The sequence below is a fragment of the Schistocerca serialis genome, chromosome 5, assembly GCF_023864345.2.
Source record: "Schistocerca serialis cubense isolate TAMUIC-IGC-003099 chromosome 5, iqSchSeri2.2, whole genome shotgun sequence".
NCBI classification, from domain to species: domain Eukaryota; kingdom Metazoa; phylum Arthropoda; class Insecta; order Orthoptera; family Acrididae; genus Schistocerca; species Schistocerca serialis.
Genome location: NC_064642.1, coordinates 135,101,800 through 135,128,085, shown reverse-complemented (window position 1 = coordinate 135,128,085; position 26,286 = coordinate 135,101,800). Strand labels below are relative to the sequence as shown.

The 26,286-nt window shown below is 40.4% G+C and overlaps 1 protein-coding gene across 1 annotated transcript in view; it reads left to right on the top strand.

The window, feature by feature from the left end:
* LOC126481552 (cholinesterase 1-like) overlaps positions 1 to 26,286 on the top strand; it is a 173,095-nt gene that overhangs the window by 121,268 nt on the left and 25,541 nt on the right. The window contains exon 8 of the mRNA XM_050105390.1: positions 8,198 to 8,379. Coding sequence (XP_049961347.1) covers positions 8,198 to 8,379 — 182 coding nt within the window. The remainder of the gene's footprint in view (positions 1 to 8,197; positions 8,380 to 26,286) is intronic.

Genomic DNA, 26,286 nt, shown 5'->3' with positions numbered 1-26,286 from the left:
GGTACGTTGGCACAGAGCGGGCACACAGTGAAGCTGAGGGAATATAAATTAGGAGTAAGTGATAGGAGAGAAGTGTTGGGGGGGTGTAGTGATGTAGGACACCATAGGTTGAGGCTGGGATGATTTTAAGAGTGGATAATGCGTTGTAAGGGTAACTCCCATCTGGTGAAGGGGGCGTTCCTTTGTAGTTTAGTCCTTGGGTGTGGTAGGAGAATTGGGGGTATGTGGTGGTGTGGCACAGGAAACCTGTTGTGAACTAGTTCTGGGGGATAGTGCCTCCTGTCTGTGAAGGCCTTTTGAGACAATCAGCTTACTGGGCAGGGGACCTCTCATCACTGCAGATCACTGTGTAGTTAGGAAAAGCTGGTGGTATAGGGGAGCATCCAGTGGCCTAGGCTGTGAAACAACTGTTGAAAATCAAGCATGGTTATGTTCAGCTGCATGTTGTGTGTTGTGCCAAAGGGTGATCTACTTTGCTCTTGGCCACAGTTCAGCAGTGACCGTTCATCCTGGTGGACAGCTGGTTGGTAGTCATACCAATATAGAAAGCTGTACAATATCTGCATCAGAGCTAGTATATGGCACAGCTGCTTTCATTGGTAGCCTGGCTTCTAATAGGGTAGAATAAGCCTGTGACAAGTCAGGGATTGGATGGTCTGGGTGGGTGGACTGGACGTCTTGCACCTGCGTCGAACGCCACTTTTGGAGGGATGGGAAGGATCTTGGGTATGGTATCCCTCATTTCAGGGCATGATGATAGATAATCAGAGCCCTGACAAAGTAAGTGGTTCACTTGTTCCAGTCTGGAGCGGTATTGGTTGGTGAAGGGGGTGTTCCTTTGTAGCTAGTTCTTGGGTGTGGTAGGAGAATTGGGGGTATGTGGTGGTGTGACATAGTAAATCTGTTTGTGAACTAGTTCTGGGGGATAGTGCCTGTCTGTGAAGGCCTTTTGAGACATTCAGCTTACTGGGCAAGGGAGTTCTTGTCACTGCAGATATGCTACCTCTGGGTGACAAAGCTGTATGGGAGAGATATTTTGGTGTGGAGGGGATGGCAACTGTCAAAATGCAGGCACTGTTGGTGGTTGGTGGGTTTAATGTGGACAGAGGTTTGGGATGGAGCCATCAGAGAGGAGGAGGTCTTCCAGGAAGGTGGCATGTTGTGTTGAGGAGGACCAAGTGAAGTAGATAGGAGAGAAGGTCATAAGGTTGTGAAGGAATGAGGATAGGGTGTCTTGATGAACCTGAACCAGACCAGGGGTTTTGGGTTTTCAGGAGGCTAGGAAGGTTTCCTCTAGATGGCCCATAAATAGGTATGGATAGGATGGCACCATGCTGCCCCATGCTTGTGTCGCAGATTTGTTTGTATACCTTTCCTTCAAAGGAGAAGTAGTTGTGTGTTAGGATAAAATTAGTAAGGTGTATGAGGAATGAGTTAATGTATTTGGAGTGTGAAGGACGTTGGGAGAGGTAGTGTTCAGTAGTGGCAAGACCATGGCATGAGGGATGTTGGTGTATAGGCAAATGCTTCAACAGAGACGATTAGGGATCTTGGAGATAGAGAGGTGGTGATGGTTGAGAGCTGACGAAGAAAGTGGTTGGTATCTTTGATGTGGAAGACTAGATTTCAGGTAATTGTTTGGAGGTGCTGGTCAATGAGGGCCAAATTCCTTTGAGTAGGAGTGCAATAAGCAGCTACAATGGGGCACCCACAATTGTTTGGTTTATGGATTTTGTGGGGTTTCATAGGATTGAGGAGGGAGAATGGTTCAGAGGAGATTTTCTGGAAGGGGTTAAGGCATTAAGTATGAATTGGAGGTTACATTGGACTTCTGGGATGGGATCACTCTGGCAGACTTTGCAGATGGAGGAGTCAGACAATTGGCAAAGGCCTTCCACCAAGTAGTAACAACAGTGGTGGAACCATTGTCTGCATATAGGATGGTTAGATCAGGATTTATTTTGAGGCTGTAAATGGCTGTCCTTTCTTCTGCTGAAAGGTTGGTGTTCTTAGGAAGGGGCCTGGGTAAGGATGGTGAAGCCAAGTTGGAGGTAAGGAATTCCTGGAAGATAACCATGGTGTGGTTAGGTGGGAGGGGGAAGGACCACTGTTGGATGGTGATATCAAATGAGAGAGACAGAGTTCACATTGTTGTACATTCTTATATATTTGTACTTATTTGTGTGTATTTTTACATATCTGTACATGCTTTTACATTTATGTAGGTTGATTAAGAAAAGTATGTCAAATTTTGATGACTCTTCATTGCATATCATAAGCCTTCATGAAATACAACATTTGTGACAAACTAAGAAATGAGCATCTGCATCTTAGACATTTAATTTAAAGTATTGGTGTTGGGGGAGTCGGTACTGAACAGTACTATATCATGTCACTCATTCTACTTTGACAATCAGAATCATAAACTTTTAGAAACAGTAATTAAACTATAACTCTTTGCTGCTCTGAACACTTTTTTTCTAACTTCTGACAGTCACATATTCCCTTTGGCACTCTAGCCTCAACTCAACTGTTATTTCTAATGATGTATTATTGATACAGAGTTATGTTTTTCTTCTTATATGTTTAGCACTCGGGCTGCTTTTCTTAGCTAAAACAATTACATTATTACCCTCAGCATGCTAACCTCTGCTCCTAACATAAACCAAATAACTCCAAAGATATTTACTTTGCTATCATAATCTTACAGTGCATAACACTTTGAGCCAAAACACTGAGAGCTCTGAGATACATGGGCTTTGGAGCCCATCCATATATAACAAAGGACAATAACTTTATATAACTTTAATGGCATGACTGAATAGGTATATTAATCTTAACATTTACAACTCTATAAGAATCTGGATACACAGTTTGGTTTGTAAGAAATTATTGACATGTTTTGTGTAAATCAACTTGCTACAAACATATATTTTTAGTACAAATTTGAATAAATTGATCACTTCAAACAACCGAGAAGTGAAAGTTCTACTTTTTATTTTAATTACATAATGATGTTAGTTACTAATATATTCCCAGAATGTTACTATGATGACTGACATGCAACAGTCATTTTTGTAACAAATAATTTGCAAGTGCAATGTCAGGGACTGATTTTAAACCGGTTTTCTGGAATATTCTTAAAGGTGAACTTTATGTAAAATGATTTATAAACTTATATTCTAGTGAAATTTAGTAAGGCAATGTTTTCAGTAAACCCAAATAATTGGAAAATCTAGGATGGAATGTAACAATATTATGAAAAGAATAGTTGCTATTCACCATGTATCGAAGATCCTGAGTCGCAGATAGGCACAAAAGAAGACTGTCACACAATAAGCTTTCAGCCAACAAGGCCTTTGTCAGAAATAGACAACACACACACACACACACACACACACACACACACACACACACACATGCCCACAGTCTCTGGCAGCTGAAGCCAGACTATACACAGCAGTGCATGATGGGAGAGGCAACTGGGTGGGTATAAGGGTGGGGGATGGTAAAATGCTGCTGTGGGAGTATGCAGGGAAGGGTTGGAGAGAGGGTAGGACAACTATGTGCAGTTGGGAGGTTAAATGGACTGTGAGGAGAGAGGGGTGGTAGTGGAAAGGGAGGGAAGTAAAAAGACTGGGTGTGTTGGTGGATTAGAGGGCTGTGTACTTCCAGGATTGGAACAGGGAAGGGGCTAGATGAGTAAGGACAATGACTAATGAAGTTTGAGGCCAGGAGGGTTATGGGATCATAGGATATGTTGCAGGGGGGTTCCGCTTGTGCAATTCCCACCTGCTATCCCTCCCCCTTCCCACCCCAGCCTCTTCCTTACCCCCACCCAGTTGCCTCTCCCATCATGCATTGCTGTGCATAGTCTGGCTTCAGCTCCCGGGAAGACTGTGGTCATGTGTGTGTGAGTCATGTTTGCATGTCTGCCCATGTGTCACGCTTTTGTGTGTGTGTTTGGGGGGGGGGGGGGGGGTGTTGTCTGTTTTTGACAAACGCCTTGTTGGCCAAAAGCTTATTGTGTGACAGTCTCTTTTTTGTGCCTATCAGTGACACAGCATCTCTGCTATATGGTGCATAATAACTATCCATTTTAAAATATTATTATGTTCCATCCTGGATTTTCCATTGTTTGATTTTGCCAGACAGCTTTTCTTCCATCCTAACCCAGTGCAGTTTTCCTTTCTTACTATTTTCTAATGCACTACTATACTCAATGTCCATACTTCTGTCTCTTCTTTCCTGTGTTGCTCTTATCATCGTACAAACTGTATTGCATGCTCTACTATGAGCCACACTGTATCAACTGTCTCAGAAGCGAACAACAGATGGCTACAAGACAACACTGATTATTGATGCAGCATCTTATGACCCTCATTACTCCAACTGATATAATTAAGCCTATACCTTCAAATTGATCACCTCCCTGTGTCACTCCCCCATATTTTTGTGCATATTTCCTGTGCCACATGATCTTGTATCTCATCCTACCCCACCCCCTACTCCTTCTCCTCTCTATTGCAGTTCACACATACTAATCTCACCTAATCCATTCACATCTGCCGTCCCCCTTCTTCATTCTTATACACCCACAGACCTTCACTCCACAGAAAAAATAAAATAAAATAACAAAATAAAATAAAATAAAAAATAAAAAAAATTAAAATTTTTCTTTAATCTCTTTGTGACTCCAATTTCAATTGGTTTTCACCTTTCAGGTATTTTCCCCTTATTTTATCCGTTTCATCCTTATAGTGACTTTTTCATGTATTTAGCTGTTTTTTGCTACTTTTTTGGGACATAATTCTATGTTATTTATGTATTTCACATTTTTCCACCACCATGGATCGTTGCTCCTTCCATCTGCATCAATACAGAAAAGTTTCCTTACCCCTAGCCAGGACCCAGTCCCACACACTGTTCCTGCCTAGTTGCCTGGCTCATTCCCCCCCCCCCCCCCCCCCCCCCCCCAAATGGCCTTACCATCGAATTACCCATCTCTGGCTGCCACCCTTCCTTCCACAGTGCACTCATCTGTTCAGATTCTGCCAGTCCCTGTCCCTATAGGGGAAACACTTTTTCACCACCAACCCTACCAATCAGACTCAACCTAAGACCAACGTTGAACTCTACTTGACTCAGTTTACTCCTCTATCCAACCGTGATGCACCCCCAGTGCTGCTAAATCACCTCTGCCAGTCCTTAGCCATCACCAACATAGTCCTGCAAAACCATATTAATCAAGCCCAAACCTCCTTGCAGTACCTTCTCTCCATCCATAAAATTCTCCTGCTAGCAATCCCAAATTCCTGGATCCCATAACACATGTTGAAACTTGTGACTTACAGGAACTAGTTAGTATGCACAACATCACCTCAAAAAACTCTCCACCCTGCTCACTTCCTACTCTTGTTTTGGACTACCATTGTCCACTACCTCTACAACAACCTTCAAACCTCCCCTGTGTTCCCTCATAGCTGACAAACCCTGTCTCACAGACATACTACACTTACCCCACCCTCCAAAACTCCCTCCTATCACTACACAGAATCCAGAACCTGAACAAACCCAAAACACAGTCGTGAACCTTTCCTCCAGAAGCATTAACCCCACAGAAATATCACTCCCTTCCAAAGGCCTCACCTTTTGCCCCACTCCCAAATTCAGTCATGCAGAACTTGTTAAAGACCTTCTCTCCTCCCTGTCCCTATAGGGGAAACACTTTTTCACCACCAACCCTACCAATCAGACTCAACCTAAGACCAACGTTGAACCCTACCTGACTCAGTTCACTCCTTTATCCAACCATGATCCACCCCCAGTGCTGCTAAATCACCTCCTATTAACTTTTTAGAATTTCTTAACCTCGAACCTTGCCTGACCATCATTCCCCAAGTCTTTTAAGCTGCAAACTAACCTTACATCTGCAGAAAGAACCACAATCCACCACCTAAAAGCTGATCCCAACTTTATAAGCCTACCTGCTGACAAAGGGCCCACCACTGTTGTCTTGAACTGCAAGGATTACCTTGCAAAAGGACTCTGCTGGCTGTCAGATTCATTCATCTGCAAACCCTGCCATAGTGACTCCATTCCAGAAATCCAGCAGGATCTCTAATCTCTCCTCAAATCCTTAGGCCCACCCCAGAACCTCTCCCCGGAGTTCATCTGTCTCCTCACCCCCATCACTCCCTGCACTCCTACCTTCTAAACCCAACCACCCAAGACTCCCCATTATGACTGGTTACTGTGCCCCCACTGGGAGAATCTCTGCCCATTATGTGGAACCTACCTTCCTATATAAAAGACATCAACCATTTCCTCCACTAACTCTCCACAGTACCTACTCCTTTACCACACAGTGCCCTGCTCATCACTGTTAATACCACCTCCATTTACAATAACATCCCTAATGCCCATGGCCTTATACTGCTATTGAACATGACCTTTCCCAATGCCTGACCAATTCTAAGCGAATAACCTCCTTCCTAGTCACCATGACCAACTATTTCCTCATCCACAATTACTTCTCCTTTGAAGGAATTATCTACAAACAAATCTGGGGTAAAGCTATGGGCACACGTATGGCACCATCCTATGCCAACCTATTCATGGGCCATCTAGAGAAATCAGTCCTAAACACCCAGAATTCTAAACCCCTTACCTGTTTCAGATTCAGTGATGACATCTTTGTGATCTGGACTGATAGTGAGGACACCCTATCCACTTTCCTCCAGAACCTCAACACCTTCTTCCCCATTCACTTCATTTGGTTCTACTCAACCGAGCAAGCTACCTTCCTCAATGTTGACCTCCACCTCAAAGATGGCTACGTCAGTATCTCTGTCCATATCAAACCTATCAACCACCAGCAATATCTCCACTTCGACAACTGCCACCCATTCCATACCAAGGAGTCCCTTCCATACAACCTTGGCATTCACATCTGCAGTGACAAGTGATCCCTCTCAAAATACACCAAGGGTCTCACTGAGGCCTTTACAGACAGTAATTACCCCTCCCCCCCGCCCCCAACCTTGATCTCCCATGCCTTATCTGTCCAGTCATGCACCACCTCCCAAAGTCCCATCATCTGGCCACAGAGGAGCATTCCCTCGTGACTCAGTATCACCCAGGACTGGAGCAACTGAATTACATTCTCCAACAGGGTTTTGATTACTTCTCATTGTGCCCTGAAATGATAAATGTCCTACCCACTATCCCCTCCCCCTCCCCCAGTGGTATTTTGCCGCCCACCGAACCTACACAATATCCTCGTCCATCCCTACACAACCCCTGCTCTCAACCCCTTGCTTCATGGTTCATATCCCTGTAATAGACCTAGATGCAAAACCTGTTCCATACATCCTCCCACCACCACCTACTCCAGTCCAGTCACAAACATCTCCTATTCCATCAAAGGCAGGGTCTCCTATTCCATCAAAGGCAGGGCTACCTGTGAAACCATTAGTGTAATTTACAAGCAAAGCTGCAACCACTATGCTGAATTTTATGAGGCATGACAACCAATAAGCTGTCAGTGCACACGACTGGCCACCAACAAACTGTGGCCAAAAAAAACTGGACCACCCTGTTGCTGAGCACCAGCACTACACCGCCCTCTGTTCCACCAATGCACGAAGTCTTTTCACTTCTCTCCTTTTCTGCTAACCCTGCCCTCCGTCTAACCTCCTGACTGTATGTAGCTGCCCTACCCTCTCACTACCTCATCCCTATATGCTCCCGCAGCAGCACTTTACCATCCCCATCCTTAGCCTCCTACCCCTCCCCCTCCTCACTCCAGCCTCTTTCTTACCCCCATCTGGTTGGCTCTCCCATCATGCGCTGCTGTGCATAGTCTGGCTTCAGCTGCCATAGACTGTGGTCATTTGTGTGTGTGTGTGTGTGTGTGTGTGTGTGTGTGTTTCTATTGTTTATTTTTGTCAAAGGTCTTGTTGGCTGGAAGTTTATTGTGTGAGAGTCTTTTTGGTGTGTCTGTGACTCAGCATCTCTGCCATATGGTGAGTTGCAACTATCCTTTTCATAATGTTTTCAGTAATTATGAAACATAAGTTCTATCCACAACCTGTGTGCTGGGATCAGTGCCAATGTCAATCAATTCATAAAAGTAATGCTATATTACAAGATATAACCAGTTATTTATGCAGAATATGTATGGTTTTTGTTTTAGCAAAAGGACTGACAACAAATGCATCTGTGGCTCAAGACTTAGATGAAAATTTTGAAGAAATTATTGGACTTGATGTTCGTGCTCCAGATGCTGAGACACAAAGGCAGGTTGCACAGAAACTGCGTGCCCTATATTATCAAGATGAGCCTATCACTACAGAAAGCTTTAATGAAACAGAAGAGGTATGTTCTTTCTGACAACATTTATTTGAGAGCTTGTGGTCTTGTCTTCAGTTAAAGTCTGTTATCAGCATTAACTTTTTTTTAGATTGACTTGACACATATAAATGTGACAGCTAGGCTGCCTTCCAAAGTTTTAAAGATATTAATTTAAAAAAAAAAACCTGTTTCTCTTGTCCATTTCATTTTTAATATCCAATATCAACGATGAGGAAAATTGATTCACACATTTCCCTTGACTGCATTGTAGTTATACACATTAATGGCTGTCAATTTATGGCTAATTTTGGCAGAGGAAGAATTAGTACAGAGATATTTTTTACCAAAAAATTATTGAATTTTGGTACTTCTAAATGTAGACACAGTGCATTACATCTGTTACAGAATTAGATTACAATAGCTAATGTTAAATTATTTGTTATTATTACAATAAATAACATGGATTGTCTTGAAAATGCAGGTATTATCTTATTGTGGAAGCTTACTTTCAGCTAAAATATTTGCATTAAGTAAAAAAATATGACATTGCATTATGACAATACTATTGTGTTGTAAATTCCATGAAATTTTAAAATGTAAACAATAACCTTTGTCTCTTGGATGGAAATGACAGTAGTGTTACCAGCAGTATTTTGTAATTGTGCACGTGACACAAATATTATTCTTAAGGATATGGAATGTACGGGTTATGATACAGTAAGGTAATATCAGCAGATGGGTTTCACAAATGGGTTGTCATTTAACTACAAAAATACAGTGTATCCTGCCTCTGACATATCACTCTTCAAAAGTGATATTCTGTCACCACCAGTTGACCTAATAATAACTATTGTCCAGAAATCATACATGCTTCTGACTACAAGGAGCATTTGAATACCATCATTGTCATACTGTAAAGTTTTCAGACAAATCATGCTTCAGACTACCTTTCAGTGATGGCCACACATGTGGTACATGTCGCCATGGTTTGTGCTGTTGGACAGCCTCCATTGTTATGCAGCATTGCAGACAAAGACCAAGAGTGATTTGGGGTTGCAATCTCAGTTTCTGTGTGTTGGGTGCCACCTTTATAGCAATTGCTACAAGAGAGAAGTTTTTGAGCTCTTCGTTCCACTTTTGCTTCAGGCAACTCCACTTGGTATATTTCAGCATGCTAGTGCCTGGACAGAAGTGTCCCAGATTGTGCAAGTCTCCTCCAAAGAATGACAAGTACCTCTACTTTGTTGGCCTGCATGTTCTACTAATATGTCAACCATCATAGGATGGCCGCTATTGAGACACTTTAGAGCTGCAACCGTATTCCTCATGACAAACCAAAAACACCCAGTCACAACTATTTCCAAGCCTGTAATGATAATGAGAGAGGAGGAAAGTTGGCTGGGTCAGCTAGCAAATGGAGCACAGTGCAAAGCTAATTCATTTACAGGGTTCTCAGGAAAATTGTATAAATAGCATGCATGATAAGTCTAGCAAGGTCAAAGTTGATTCAGGATGTAAAATATCTCCCCAATGAGATAGCTGGGCGGCAAATGCTGAGTTAGGTCACACTGAAATGAGGAAGAACGGAAGATTAAGATTATGAACATGGAATTTTGAGAATGTCTTACAAGTGGGGAGGTCGGAGAATCTGAAGAAGGAAATGAGAAGAAACAGAATGGATATAATGGGAAACTCTGAAATGAGAAGGAGACAGAATGAATAATTTTTAAGTGAGGAATTCAGAGTATTTTATTCTTGAGGAATTCATGTTGTTGGGATAATATTAGGAACAAGAGTCACAGATAAAGTGATATCAGTGAGATTTGTTGATGAAAGATTGACAGCAGTGAAGATCCACTGAAAGAAGGAAAATCTAGTGATAATACAAATACATATTCCACATGGTGGATCACCTGAGAAGTAAAAAAATCTATGGCAAGAAAGAGGGCATAATAGAGAAAGGAAAGAATGGGTGACTGGAATGCTGTAGTAGGTGAAGACAAATATGAAAGAATTGTGTGCAAATATGCATTAGGGAAAAACAATGAGTAAGGAGTGCTTTTGGTGGACTTCTGCATGAGAAACTCCTTAACTACTGGAGATATGTTGCATGAACAACCTAGAAGAAGAAGTTACACTTCTACATTTAGAACTGGCTCAAAGAGATGCCACATTGACTATATTTTGATACAGGAAAGATTTAGAAACTGTGTGACAAACTCTAAGACATTGTCAGGAGTGGATATCAATTCAGATCATATCGTCTTGTTGAAGAAATAATAATTCAGTTTAAAAAGATGAAGAAGATCAAAAGAAGAGAAAATTTAATCTGGAAGGACTTGAAAAGGATGAAGTAGGAACGTGTTTCAAGAAAATTTCCAGGAAAAAATAGCCTAAATACACAACTCAGTTCCGGGAAAAAATAATCTAAATACACAACTCAGTAACAGTACTGTATTAGCATTAAAACTGTTAAAAGAAAGCAGCAGAAGTAACAGTTGGGCTTAAAGAGCCAAAATAACATCAAGGAACCATGGGCAGCAAAAAAAATGTTGGAGGAATGGAAGAAAGAAAAAAATATAAAAATTCTGCCACAGAGATAGGCAAAGATTTAGGGCTGTAAGCAATCAACTGTGAAAAGAAATTGACAAAGCCTTAACAGAATTGTGATGAAATTGAGCAACCAGAGAGAAAGGTGCAGCATGAATTTAATTTACCAGGAAGTAAATAACTTGGACTTTAGAAAGAGGTGGAAGACAAAAGGTGTGAATGTTAATGAAATTACAGAACAACAATTGTAAATAAAGCAGTTCAAAGTTTACAACAGTTCTAAGTTTGATGTGATTTCAGTTGCCTGAGACAGCAGTCATGTGTGTGAATTGCATTTGCATGAGTGTGTGTGCATGTGGGCGTATGTCTGTCTATTGTTGATGAAGGCTTTATTGGCCAAAAGCTATAATTGTTAGAGTCTTTTTGTTGTGCCTATCTGCAACTCAGCATCTATGCTATATGGTGAGTAGCTACTTTCCTTCTCATAATATTGCAGTTCTAAGAGATCTGCTTTTTGAACTTTGACCACAAATTTATCCAAATATTTTAACTTGGGGAAATGTAATGAAGTAAATTTTTGTTATTTAAGGATGAAGAACCCATTTCAGTACCAAAGTTACTGAAATGACTGTATTAGAATTTTGTATGCAAATCCAGGAGTATATGTACTGCAGAATCCTGTGACCACATTGTTTACAACAGTTGAACAGGTTGTAACGTTATTCACTTATAACTATTAAAAACAAATGAACTCTCAATTGGTCATGAGTATGCTGCAATATGATGATCTACAGAATGTATACATAATTCCTGTAGCTGGACAGCTGTGAAATTTAAAGTTTTCACCAATTCCAATTTGAGTTCCTGAAGCATCTTTATAACACTTCCATGCTGTTCACATCTACAGATGTAGCAGGCAGTCTCTGAATTGCTTCAATGTCTTCCTTTAAATCCAACCTGGCATGGATCCCAAACACTTGAGCAATACTCAAGAATAGGTCACACGAGCATTGTATATATGGTCTCCTTTACAGACGAACTATACTTTCCTAGAATTCTCTTGATAAACTGCAGTCAGCCATTTGCTTTTCCTACCACAATCCCCAAATGCTCATTCCATTTCATATAGATTTGCAACATTAACCCAGATATTTAAATGACTTGTCTGTGTCAAGCAGGACACTGTTCTGACTGTATCCAATCATTAGGGGATTGTTTTTCCTACTCATCCACATTCTAACGGCTTTGGATGATGATTTAAGTGGGAAGTAGATATACTACCTTCCACTTCTTTTCTGAGATGACTTACTTGAGATGCTCGGCCAACCTTCCTTTCTCTCAAGCTGGCTGCTGCAAACTGTCTTTTGCTTCTTCTCCGAAGTGTGCTGCTAGGTACAGGAATTCCTTAAGACTCTTTCATTTCCTTCAATTAATGATGTATGTTAAACTTCAGACATATTACAAATCTCACTCTTAACATAAATATACCCTGTTTAGTAAGTCTCTCGTGTCTCCAAATGTTAGACGCAAACTAATTTATATATAAGAGAAAGGTGGCTTAAACACCCTGACCATTCTCAACATGAATCAAGATACACAACTTCCCTTCAACAAGGATAAGACAAGAGTTTTTTCCAAGAGTACTTTCTCAGCTGTTCTCAATATTATAACAATAGTCACTGACACAATTAGCACAGAATAACGTAGAAGCTCCATGGTCCTTATGTACACTTTCACTAAAACTTCCATGGATCATCTGACAAATACTTATCATTTCCATTTGACCGCCGTGTCTACATTCTTCTCGCTACTAAATTTCAAACCTGCACACACAAACATGTGATGTACAGTAGGTAGAATTCTATCATCCCACACCCACATCTAAAATATCATGTTTTTGAGACAGTAGAAGGCCTAGTGGTTCTAGAATTTGCACTGAAATTCTCGAATCACTACAACATTAACTTACATTTTTCTACATGTAGAGTCAACTGTCATTCATCACACCAACCAACTAGAACTTTTATCTAAGTCATCTTGTATCCTCCTACAGTCACTCAACTTCAGTACCTTACCATACACTACAGCGTCACCAGCAAACAAGTGCAGATTGCTGTCCAGCCTGTCTGCCAAATCATTTCTGTATATAGAGAATAATAGTGTACCTATCACACTTCCCTGGGGCACTCCTGGCTATACCCTTGTCTCTGATGAACAGTCACTGTCGAGGACACATACTGGGTTCTATAATGTAAGAAGTCTTCAAGTCATTCACATATCTGTGAACTTATTCTATTTGCAATGGAGAAACATGTCAAATGCTTTCTGGAGCTCTAGAAATATGTAATCTGTTTGTTGCCCATCATGCATAGTTTGCAGTATAAAATGTTAGAAAAGGGCACACTGCACTTTGCATGAGCGATTCTTTCTAAAACCATGCTGATTCATGCACATAAGCTTCTCAGCCTCAGGAAAATTTGTTATATTCACACTGCACCAGTGACAAGTGAGCAGCCTTGCATCTATTGGTTGGAGGGTAGAAGCTAATGACAGATGCCACCAATCATGCTATTTACCGTGTGCCACAGTTACATAAATTTACATAAAAGAAACACTGCACAAATGTGTAGAAGCACATTCCAGCAAAAGATATGTAGAACAACCAAACTAAAATAAAAGAGAAAAACAGAGGTGGTAAATAGTAATTACTACAACTTATAATAGGATAAACAATGCCATCACTAAACTGTGAATACTCTCATTGAAAAATGACATTTATTTATAGAAAAACAAAAGTTGGCAAAAATTTCATCACAAAAGAAAAGAAATTGCAATGGAAACCATATAAAATGTTTTCTGAGTCTTTACGGACAGAGAGCTTTGTACTGTGCCTTATTTGTGGATAGGCAGCAGTGTCTGAAGTTGTCAGCAGCTTCTCTATGGTGGTGGTGTAATTAAAGTACAGTAGATATGTTGGTGATAAAATGTATCAGTCTTCTTGCTGGGTATGTGATCCACTCAGTGTCATCTCCCTTTGAGTGTGTGCTGGTTGTTAGTAATTGCTGATGCTGTTTGGATTGGAATCAATTAGGGCACACCATTCATAATGCTGACACACATTCCACCACTGTTCACATGAAATAGACAGTTTTGAAACAGTATAAAATTCACTTTAACTTGTTAGTCGTGAAGGCAGTTCATCTGTTTTTAGCAAGTGAATCACCTTAATGAATTCACAATTTTACTAACCAGTTTCATAGGTAGTAAATAGTTTAATGGTTTCTGTAGTGACAGTTAATGATTCATCATGCATGAAAGTCTATTATGCTGCAAACAGAACAAGAATCTTAAAGAACATTGGTTTCCACAACTAACTGCACTACAAAACAATTTGGTTCTAATGATGACAGTCACTGCCCAGTTGCATTTGCAATGTTAACATTTCCTTTTGTGAGGTTCAGGTCAATATCTAGTCCAAACCATGTTCAAAACATAAGAGCTTGGCATTATATTTTGTGTATTTTTTTTTATTCAGTGTGAACTAACACATTATGCTCTGCTGCAGGGCAATCTTTGAGGTAGTCTCCCTAAGCTTCTGTGGTGTATGCACATCCTCAGATGTATCTCCACCTAATAAAAAAGTGTAGATTCTTGATATTCATATCCTCCATTACTTAAGCTGGGGCACCCTATCTGAATTTACTCTACTTTGGTGACCCCACTTTAAACGACATTGTCAGCTGTGGATTATTTTGTATTCTTCAACTCATCTTGCTTGCAACAACAATGGAGCCATCCTACAACCTTAGTGCCAGAGACAAGGAAATACAAGACAGTGACTTATAAGGAGTTGAGTTCAGTACTTTGCATCAGCAGCGACAACTCTTGCGTTTGGTTAAATGTGAAAGTGACATTTTCTTGTGCACTACTGGTGGTATCAACAATGACCCTCATGTTCCTGAACAAAGTGTACCAGTTACCGACCTTCTCAGTAATTTTGTCAATGGATGCAACCCTTCCACAGACAAACAAGATGCCTCATACATATCACCACGAAAAGACAGGGACTGATGTTTGATTGTGTTGTACCTCCCATGTGGCATGAATTTCACCAAACATGCTCAATTGCCATAGACAGCCCATCCAGCCAGGCCATGTGCAGATACCTTCCTGGATTTCTCTTCCACACTTTGGCCTTCAAACAAGAGCTCATCCATCATCACCCTTCAACCAACTGCAGTGCTGCATGAACCCTAGAATTTTGATGACAGTCCTGTGCCCCATAATTCACGAACCTAGCTGCCACCCTTTCATCCAGAACAGTCAGACATGAGGTTTGCTCTCACTTAGCGGATTCCCCACAGTCAAGGCATTTCTGATGATAGCTGCAAGTTTGTCACCTTACTGTCCACCTGGGCAAGTATGCCAACCTCATAAGTGATATATTGCCCCCCCCCCCCCCCCCCCCCCAGCTATTAGCAAATATGAAGCTATGAAGTGACGAAGACTGCGCTCATTCACTGTCTTGCCTGAACACCAGAACAGCTACATCAAGTTATCTGTGACAAATGCTTAGGCTCCAGAACACCTTTTCAACTTTGGAGACATTTCCGACATTTAATTGACGGAGCACTCAGGCAAGACCATACCTTGTGGATGCTGTGGATTCTAAAGTTACCTCCTTAGTTACAGCTATCAATGATCTCGTATCAGCATGAAGCATTTGAAAGAAGATAAATTTTGACAGACAGACTTCTTGCAGTGCTATAACATCAACAATGTATTAATTCAATGGAAAACAATGACCAACCACATCCCAGTCTTGGCACAGGCCGTGGCACAGGGCAGAAGGCGACCAAGTGGTACCAAGCACTGACAGAAACCACGGAGGATGAGATAACTGCCACCTACCCCATGAATGACCTTCAGCTACCCAAAACAAAACAGATGGCCAGCCAGTAACAACACATCGCTCATTGATAAAAGGTGTAACCATGCCTCTGCTCATTTCATGCATGTTTGGGCAGTAAAACTTGCAATAGGATGGCACCTTACAACCATCCAAACAGGAAGAACAATCTTGAGTAGGTTGGACCATTTCAGGCCGCCTGCTGCCTTGACATATGAGCCAATCTTGTTGCACACCATCTTCATGCAGTAGTCTCTGTGTCCTGGGACACACATGCAACCAATATTTTCTCATTGACACTGGTGAGTACCATCCCATGTAATCTACCATCAACAGGAAAAACTGCATCAGCATTGTAGCTCTGTGCAGCGAATGATTCTCAAATTGCAGTGTGTGGAAACACATCTTGAACCTTCGACTTCGGTTCACAAGAAACATTCTCCTGGCAATTTTTCATTGCTGATGTTAACAAACCAGTACTTTAGGCTGACTTTTTAAGACATTTTAATCACTTTCCCAAATTGGGATGTGGAACTTTTATACATCACTCACAGGCAGGCTCATCACAAATGAGTCAGCGGAAATAGGAAAGCCAGTAGCAGACACACACACACCACTGGAGCAGTCTGCAACAGCATTACCAGCATCAGTACAGTTCACTCAAATCTATCATTGTCTGTTGCCCATATTTCTGTTGTGTGTGTTTATCCCTAACTGCCAGATTCACATGTACAGTTCAGACACTGTGCTAGAGTGAAAAACTTTATAAAATAAATAGAATGCTGTTACTACCAGTTTGACTTAAAGACACTCTCATTAGTGCTGGGTAAAGTTCACAGGGGTAAGTTGGTTTTAGAGGAGTTATTGCAAGCCAGTATAGTTAGACAGTTCAGAGTCCTTGGGCCTTGCCCACCCAGCTCATACAAAAGAAGGGTAGCACTTGTAGACTATGCAGCAACTATCGGCATCATAACTTCCACATGATACTGGACACTGAATACTGAAGACTTCACACATTATTTGGCAGGTGCTTCTGTGTTCATTGTGTTGTATTGTAAGAAAGCATATTTGCAGATCCCTATGAACCAAGAGGATAGGATGAAGACAGCACCCTTTTTGGACTTTATGAATTATTTTATATGTCACATGAACATCAAAATACAGCAGAGATCCAGGAAAGATTCATTGACAATGCTCTTTTCAAATTTTTCATCTGCTCTGCTTACTTGGATAATATTTTAGTCTTTTCAGCTTCCAAAAAGGAACACGATGAGAGCCTTGAAGTAGTTTTTGATGCTTTACACAAACTTTGTGTTGCCATCAGTGTCAGTGTGAGACAGTCTCAGGCTACCATCTATGGTCATTTGGTTTGCCATGACAACTTACAACCTACACTACAACACGCTGAACTTATTTGTCACCTACCTTGACTACAGACCTTTCATGAATTACATCAATTTCTTGGCATGATAAATTTTTATTGTAGACACCTGCCTAGAGCAAGTGCCACCTGGGCACCTCCTATAAACACATTAGCACATTAGCAGCCTGAGCAAAAGAATATTAGCTGACCCTGCAGATACAACAAGCATTTGAACAAATTAAAGCCTGCCTTTCTCAGGCTGTAACACTGACATACCCACTACCCCCTAGCCATCTGGCAATCGCCTCTGATGTGAGCAATTTAGCAACTGGTGCTGTTCTACAACAGCAGACACGCAACATCCACTGCATTTCTTTCTCAAAAAGTTGATAGATTCTCAGCATAAATGGTCAGCCTATGAATGTGAACTGTTGGCAGTGCACAGAGCAATATGGTACTTCAAAGATGATGCTGGAGGCAGACCCTTTACACAGTCTACAAATATCATTGCCCACTATTGGATTTTATTTTCAACCCATTAGCCATTTGAACTACATCATGCAATTGACAACAGACATCCAACATCTTCATGGCATGGACATATGTCATGGCTGATTTCCTTTCAAGTATCAGTGCTCTCTCAGTAGATATTGATTTTACACACTTGCAGCAGTGCACCTTCAACATGTGCAATTAAGCGACAACATAGTGGGATTGTAACAAAATAATAAGCAACCAGTACCAGTTTTGGGCCCTTAGTGCCCTTCTTCAGAAGGTTGTAACTCAGGGTTGCCACAGGTTCTGAAAATCAGGGAATATGAGGGAATCTTAAACACATCATGGAAATATCAGGGAAATGTGAAAGAAACACTGCAAAAATCTCATTTTTGTCTCAGTAGATGAAATGGTTTGTTTACTGAGGTGTCATACATCATTGCTGCCTGGGTGCAGCTGAGTATATTTGCTGCTTCCCTACTTCTTCACTACTACTGTTTTTCCCCTTCCTACCGTTCCCCTCAGCTTACAGTCAGTGCTGCCACCACTTCTTGCCACTAACCTAGCAGCTGCTGATGAGAGGCAGGGAGACATGAGGAGTGGTTGGTTTGGATCTGATTCTCAGAGACTGTAGACACAGTGGCCAGAGACGGCAGTCACGTATGCATTAGTTGTGTCAGTGTGTGTGCTCTCATTCTGACAAAAGCTATGGCTGAAAATTTAGTATTGAGAGCGTGATTGTCTTTTCTATGTGCCTGTCTGCAGCTCAGGAATCATCTTTATGGTCAGTTGCTACCCATCCTCCTTATTATCGATTCTCAGAGTATTTGAACAAGTTATCTGTTGCATGGATTGATCACCATGGCCTCATTTCATCAACATGCTGTCTGTGGCTCACGAATAGCTGGCCACATGAGTGGATTTCCATGACGGGCCAAAACCACAGGCCATTTCTGCAGGTATCGGCAATGAATCAGGCCTGCAGAGTCGGAGTCATTTGGTTCCCACTAATGTGCAGGCCCTGCCTGTCGTATCTAGTCTCACCAACCTGCCTGCAGCCAAGTCCGTTTGTATATGGCATATAAAAAGTACGGACAATAAGAAGAAGAAAATTGTGTCAGTTGCTGGTGGTTTGTACACTATATACTCATATATTTCCTGAGAGAAAAATCACACAATACCTGTAAAATAATAGATATAACACAGTGGGTAATAAGCGACACTAACAAACATAGTAGAACCAACATTTTATTCATGGTCACCTACAGTGTTGGTTTACACAATTTCTCCCCACCTTGTACATCTCTTTCAAGAGGCCTACTTTATTTCTGAGGTTATTTTTGAAATCAGTGAAGGTATTTTAAATCCATCTAGTGGCTTCAAGAAATGCAGACTTTTATCACCAAACGTGTTTCTTTTTATTGAAATAAAAACATCAGTTGTCTTAATGAAACACATACACCATTTGGCTTGCTTTCTCCATCTAAAAACCGTTCATTACAAAAGATTTTTGCTCACATCAGGAAACGCCATCTTGCTGCAAGTTTTTTTTAGATATTTCCTCATTTGCACTATGGTTTCTTGTACTGTTGCTGCAAAGACAGACTGTCAACTTATGTCTTAACATACTCATAAGATCTGAAAATTTGTCAGGGAACAATGCTAAAAATTGTCTGTATAGCAGGGAAACATTGGGGTGTTTCACTTGGCGAAACTTGTGGCAGCCCTGCAGCCAAGCGACTAGCGCGAGGTTTGGTGTTCTCGTAAAGATAAGTTATTTTAGATTATAAAACACATAGATTAGTACTGATTACGTGGTAAATAAGTGTATTAGTGTGCCGTTTAAGTGTACCATTAAAGGTTTCATTTCTCATTACGTAATATAGCAGAAAACGCGAAAAGACCGTACAGTCGTATTTTCTGTTTACGTTCTGCTGCAGCAAATCTATAGAATTTCGTTTAGTTGTTCCTTGCTCTCTCCAGCAATTTAACTTAGCGTACCTCTTCATTATTTAACTAGCATTTCCGGAAAGTAGCGTAAAGTTTAACTTGTTGTTTCAGAAACTTTGCACTTTTGTTTTTGTTTACACACAGTTGCGTATAGGCCAAATTTGTGTAACCATATTTTCGTGTTTATCTGTAATTTAACTGACTTATTCTTAATAAATTATTACGTTTATCATGAGTGAAAAGTGCTTGACTTGCCGTAGAATTGTTAGGTCGGGGCTTTGGTGTGATGGGTGCTGTAGTTTTTTCCATGTGGGTGACTGTAGTGGCGTGGGAATAGGGGAAGTAAATGAGACTCATCAGTGGTTTTGTAGGATTTGTAGTAGAGATAGGAAGATACTGGAACAGGAGGGGAAAATTGCTGCCCTTCAGGCTGAGTTAGACAAGGCCAGGGGAGATCTTGACAGGTTAAGGAGGGAGAAGGGTAAAGAGAGGTGGGAAGTGGCAACAGGCAACAGGAGGAACAGGCCTAGAACTTTGTCTGACAGCTTTATGGTGAATGTGGAAAATAGATTTGACCTGTTGCTTCAGTTAGAAGCTGGTGAGCCTCAAGCAGTTACAGGTGTAGACAGGGCACAACAAACTTTCAGCAGCAAATTGAAAAGTAAGAATGTAGGGAAATCAGTAAAGAGAAAGAAAGTGTTGTTGTTAGGTAGTTCCCATGGAAGAGGTGTTGGCCAACTCTTGCAGGATGAACTAGGATCAGAATACCAGGTCACCAATTTTTTTAAACCTAGTGCTGGTCTGGAGCAGGTGACAGAGGATTTAGGATCACTTTGCAAAGATTTCACTAAGGAAGACACCGTGGTTATAGTGGGTGGGGCAGGTAACAGTATTGACAGAGATCCTGGGTACAGCATAGAGTGTGACCTGGCGAAGATTGCATCAGCATCGAGGCATACCAGTGTTGAGTTTGTATCTGTTCTTGGGCGCCATGACCGACCTCATTTGAACTCTTCTGTCAAGAGAGTTAATTTGGAGCTGGAACGGCTGCTCATGTCGGGTGCGGGGTCACACATTGGTGTGGTTCATGTTGATTCTGTCAGTAGGTGGGATTATACTAGGCATGGCCTTCACCTCAACAGGAAGGGGAAGGGTAAATTGGCTGGGGAAATAGCAGGAAAGTTAAAGGGGGGAGGCACTGTCATGAGTGGTAAAATACCAGTGGTTATAAGATTCAGAAAAGACCCTTTTTTAGGGTAGGGAGGACAGAAAGAAAACAAATTTTAAGAGAGGTTAGAACTGAGACAAACCTTCAGTTTGAGAAAGAAATCAAAAAACATAATTCCAGCTTATTACATCAACATAAACAGCCATTGGTTAAGAATTTTCAACTGTCAGCAGATATTTTAACTCCATCCAATTTTAAGTCAGTCAATGTGAAATGTCAGCTATCTTTATTGCATCAAAATATTCGAGGACTGAGAAATAAAATTAATGAATTAACTATCTGCATAGATGAATTAGAGTCTTCAAACCCAGCTGACATAATCTGCCTCTCTGAACATCATGTGACCACTGGTATAGAACTTTTAAGTGTTACAGGGTTTAGGTTAGCATCTCACTATTGTAGATCAGAAATGGAGAAAGGAGGAGTTGCCACATTCATCAGGAACTGTCATAAATTTAAGAACATAGACATTCATAAATTTTGCCTAGAACAGCATATGGAAGCATGTGCAACAGAATTAGATTTTCACAAAAAATCTTTCATAATATTAAGTGTATATCGAGCACCTGCAGGTAACTTTAATCTGTTTGTAAACCACCTTGAAGCTGTACTGGCCCATTTAACAACCAAAAACAAAGAAATAGTGGTTGCTGGTGATTTCAATGTAGATTTCCTTAAAGACTCTCCCAATAAGAACCTATTTGAGTTAGTAACACTATCATTCAACTTAATTCCCACAGTAAAGTTCCCCACTAGGATAACCACTTGCTCACAAACAGCCATTGATAATATCTTTATAGAAAAGTCAAATGAACAAAATTATATTACAAAACCAATAGTCAATGGCCTCTCAGACCATGACATGCAGTTCCTTCTGTTAAATGTTAATACTGAACAGGATATAAAATCTGTTAAATCTGAGCTCACGAGGGTAATCAGTAAGCCAAAAATTGATTATTTTAGGACACTCCTCAGAGACATTCACTGGACTGATGTTTACAGTGCTCATGGCATGAATGAAAAATATAACATTTTTGCTAATAAAGTGCTTACCTTATTTGAACACTGCTTTCCCCCAAAACTTACCAAGGTTAGAGCAAAGTCTACAAAGAAGCCATGGATTACTCGAGGAATAGGGGTATCTTGTAAAACAAAAAGAAAACTGTATCTGTCAATCCGAAACATTTCCAATGTTGATGCTATAGCACATTATAAGAAATACTGCAAAATATTAAAGACTGTAATACAGATGTCAAAGCAAATATATTACAAGGAAAAGATAGTCATATCAGATAACAAAATAAAGACAATATGGGATATAGTGAAGGAGGAGACCGGTAGAACCAGACATGAAGAGGAACAAATAGCATTAAGAGTAAATGATGCATTGGTGACAGATGTGTATAGTGTTGCAGAACTTTTTAACAAACATTTTATAACTGTTACTGAAAAGATGGGGTTGTCAGGTTCGGTAGATGCTGCTATGGATTACCTTAGACCAGACATTTCAAGTAACTTCCATAATATGAATTTGACCCTCACTACCCCAACAGAAATAATGTCCATCATAAAATCTTTAAAATCAAAAACATCTAGTGGGTATGATGAAATATCAACAAAGTTAATTAAAGAATGTGATTCTGAGCTAAGTAACATATTAAGCTATCTGTGTAACCAGTCGTTTATCAGTGGAATATTTCCCGAATGGCTGAAATATGCTGAAGTTAAGCCACTGTTTAAGAAGGGAGATAAAGAAATAGCATCAAATTTCCGTCCAATTTCACTGTTGCCAGCATTCTCAAAAATTTTCGAAAAAGTAATGTACAGTCGTCTTTATAACCATCTTATCTCAAATAACATACTGTCAAAGTCACAGTTTGGATTTCTAAAAGGTTCTGATATTGAGAAGGCTATCTACACTTACAGTGAAAATGTACTTAATTCATTAGACAAAAAATTGCAGGCAACTGGTATATTTTGTGATCTGTCAAAGGCATTTGACTGTGTAAATCACAATATCCTTTTAAGTAAACTAGAATATTATAGCGTAACAGGAAATGCTGCAAAATGGTTCAAATCTTATATCTCTGGCAGGAAACAAAGGGTGTTATTAGGAAAGAGACATGTATCAAGCTATCAGGCATCATCCAACTGGGAACTAATTACATGTGGGGTCCCACAAGGTTCCATTTTGGGGCCCTTACTTTTTCTTGTGTATATCAATGACCTTTCATCAGTAACATTACCAGATGCCAAGTTTGTTTTGTTTGCTGATGATACAAACATTGCAATAAATAGTAAATCAAGTGTAGTCTTAGAAAGATCAGCCAATAAAATATTTGTAGACATTAATCACTGGTTCCTAGCCAATTCTTTGTCACTAAACTTTGAAAAAACACACTACATGCAGTTCAGAACTTGTAAGGGGTGTCCCAAGAGTATATGTCTAACATATGATGACAAGAAGATAGAAGAAGTGGACGGTGTTAAATTCTTGGGATTACAGCTTGATAATAAATTCAACTGGGAGGAGCGCACCACAGAACTGCTGAAGCGTCTTAACAAATCTCTGTTTGCAATGCGAATTTTGTCAGACATAGGGGATATAAAAATGAAAAAGCTGGCATACTATGCTTACTTTCATTCCATAATGTCATATGGGATTATTTTCTGGGGTAATTCATCAAGCCAAGCTAAAGTTTTCCGGGCACAAAAACGTGCAGTAAGAATTATATGTGGTGTGAACTCAAGAACATCCTGCAGAAGCCTGTTTAGGGAACTAGGGATACTAACTACAGCTTCCCAATATATTTATTCCTTAATGAAATTTGTCATTAAAAATATATCACTTTTTCAAACCAACAGCTCAATTCATGGAATCAATACTAGAAATAAGAATAATCTTCACAAGGATTTAAAGTCACTTAGTCTTGTACAAAAAGGTGTGCATTATTCAGGAACACACATTTTCAATAACTTGCCAGCAGCCATAAAAAGCTTAACAACCAATGAAATTCAGTTTAAGAGAAGCCTAAAGGATTTATTGGTGGCCAACTCCTTCTACTCCATTGATGAATTTCTGAGGAAAACCAACTGATTTGTATATAAATACAACATAACTTCTGCACAATTTCAGTGCAGTAATGTGTTCACTGAAAATTTGTGTGTGTGTGTGTGTGTGTGTAAGTATAATCTAACTTCTGCACCATTTCAGTGCAGTAATGTGTTCATTGTAAATAAGTATTACAGTAGTTGTATTACATGTTTCTTACCTTATAAATAAATAAAAAACTTTTTTATTTTAAATTCAGTGCAATAGTATTTGTAAAATGACTCTTAGTGTTCATTAAAAAATGACGATCATTCCACTTGGGACCTGTGGAATGGTACATTAGCTTATTTGTTTTAGTTTAAATATTTGTCATGTATTGTTGTTTTTCTGACATGTTTCACATCCTGGAGGACCTCCTCACTACGGATCAATTGGAATGAAAGTAAATCTAATATAATCTAATGTAACTGTCACGTTATTTGTGTGTCAGTCATAAGAGGTATACAGCAAAATGCTGTGGTCATGCGGTTCATAGTGTTTGAGCACACACTGCACACCTTAAAATACCACCCATGGAGGCACATGGCTCTCATAAAATCTTCATCCATGAATCTCTACGGCACTGTCATCACGTCATGCTGTGAGACAATACTGACCGACCAGCATTACACCCGCCCTACTCAGATGAACATAAAGTGATTACATGGTGTGACAACATATTTGACATTTTACTGTATTGCAAATGGACTACTGTTATATTCAACGGACTTAAACTGATGTTGATCCTGCTCAATGCCACTGACTTGCCTAGAAGTATGATTAATGACATAGATGGCATTCTGCACTTTGACCCTGATGACAACAAAATTTTAGAACAAGTGGACTTGGACCAGTTATGATCTGAGGGGATCTCAGTTGAACTTATTGACAAACTGGTGGTGGCAACAAGTACAAATGACATATCTCCGCCATCGCAAGTTCTTTGACTCTGTAACCAAACGGCCTACGCCATCTTGCTTGTGCAGTTTGCTATATGATTTGATATAATGTGGACATCTGCATGAAAAATACCAAGTCTTACAGAAATGAGAGTGTTTCCTTGGGCTACAACCCAACAGAAATCCCACAGTGGGGACCCCGAATTAGAACTTGCGCATCGTTGCCCCTTAGTGCAAGTATTTTCGCATCTACTGTGCTGGCTTTGTTTACGCCCTCATTCATTATGCTTGGCCATGTATCCTGCCATGCAGCCCATGGATATCAAAGCTCCTGCACCTACAATGAGACACTTCATCACCACCTGGATTCTACAACATGTTTCCTGCAGTTTCGTCACCTCAACAGTTTTGCCACTCGACAGTGCAACATGTGACTGCAGACTCAGGCTTTGCCTTTCCAGCAAGTGTGCATTGACACGTGAATTTCAAAAATGACAATGAGGAGAGCAAAGTACTTGCATTTCATCATGCTGATGTGGATTCTGCATTTCGTGAACAAACTATACATGAGACGCCGGCCACCTGGGCAACCATTACAACAGTGCATTGTGCAACCTTGCCTTTGTTAGGACAGACCATGTGTACTGATCGTACCTCCATGATGCACAAGTGCTTTACTGCTTCATCAGTTTACAAAGTGGACAATGTCCAGTGTGTATCATGAACATTTCCAGGCCAGTTTCCGCCTCCACTGACCATTTGGCCCCTCAGTGCACTGTACAGGCCCCCATGTGATGTGAACAATGTGCTGCATAGAGATACTAACTGTGGTTTCCATCCCTCTGAACATACCCTAGCTTGTCATATTGACAGCCCGGTGGGAACATTTTACTGTGCTGCTCCACGCACGTCTGCAATTATCCTATACCAAACATTTCTGACTTCAATCACCTTCTCGCAGGTGCTACAATTTTCAGTGTACTCGATTCCAAATGTGCGTATCAGCAAATCACAGTCGTTATCAGAGACATTAAAAATGCAGTGATTATCCCTCCCATCAGGTTGTACGAGTACAATTTCATGCCAATAGAGTTAAAAAATGCTACTCAGAAGAAGCAATATTTTATTGACTCTCTCTTGCTCCAGTTCAACTTCTGTTTCATGTATCTCAATTATATCCTGATCTTCAGCAAAACTGTGCAAGATCACAAACGCCACATCTTGACAGTAAAGAACACTCTCTCATCAAATGGAGTCTAGATCAATACCGACAAACTGCAGCTGCTCCAAAAATCTGTCCAATTCTTGGGGTACACAGTCTCAGCCACTGGTATACATGCTGCTGAATCGAAGGTGCAATCAATCTTATCCATGCCTTTCCCTATCACCTACAAAGAGCTCCTTCAGTTCCTGGGAATGAAGAACTACTACTGTCATCATTTGCCT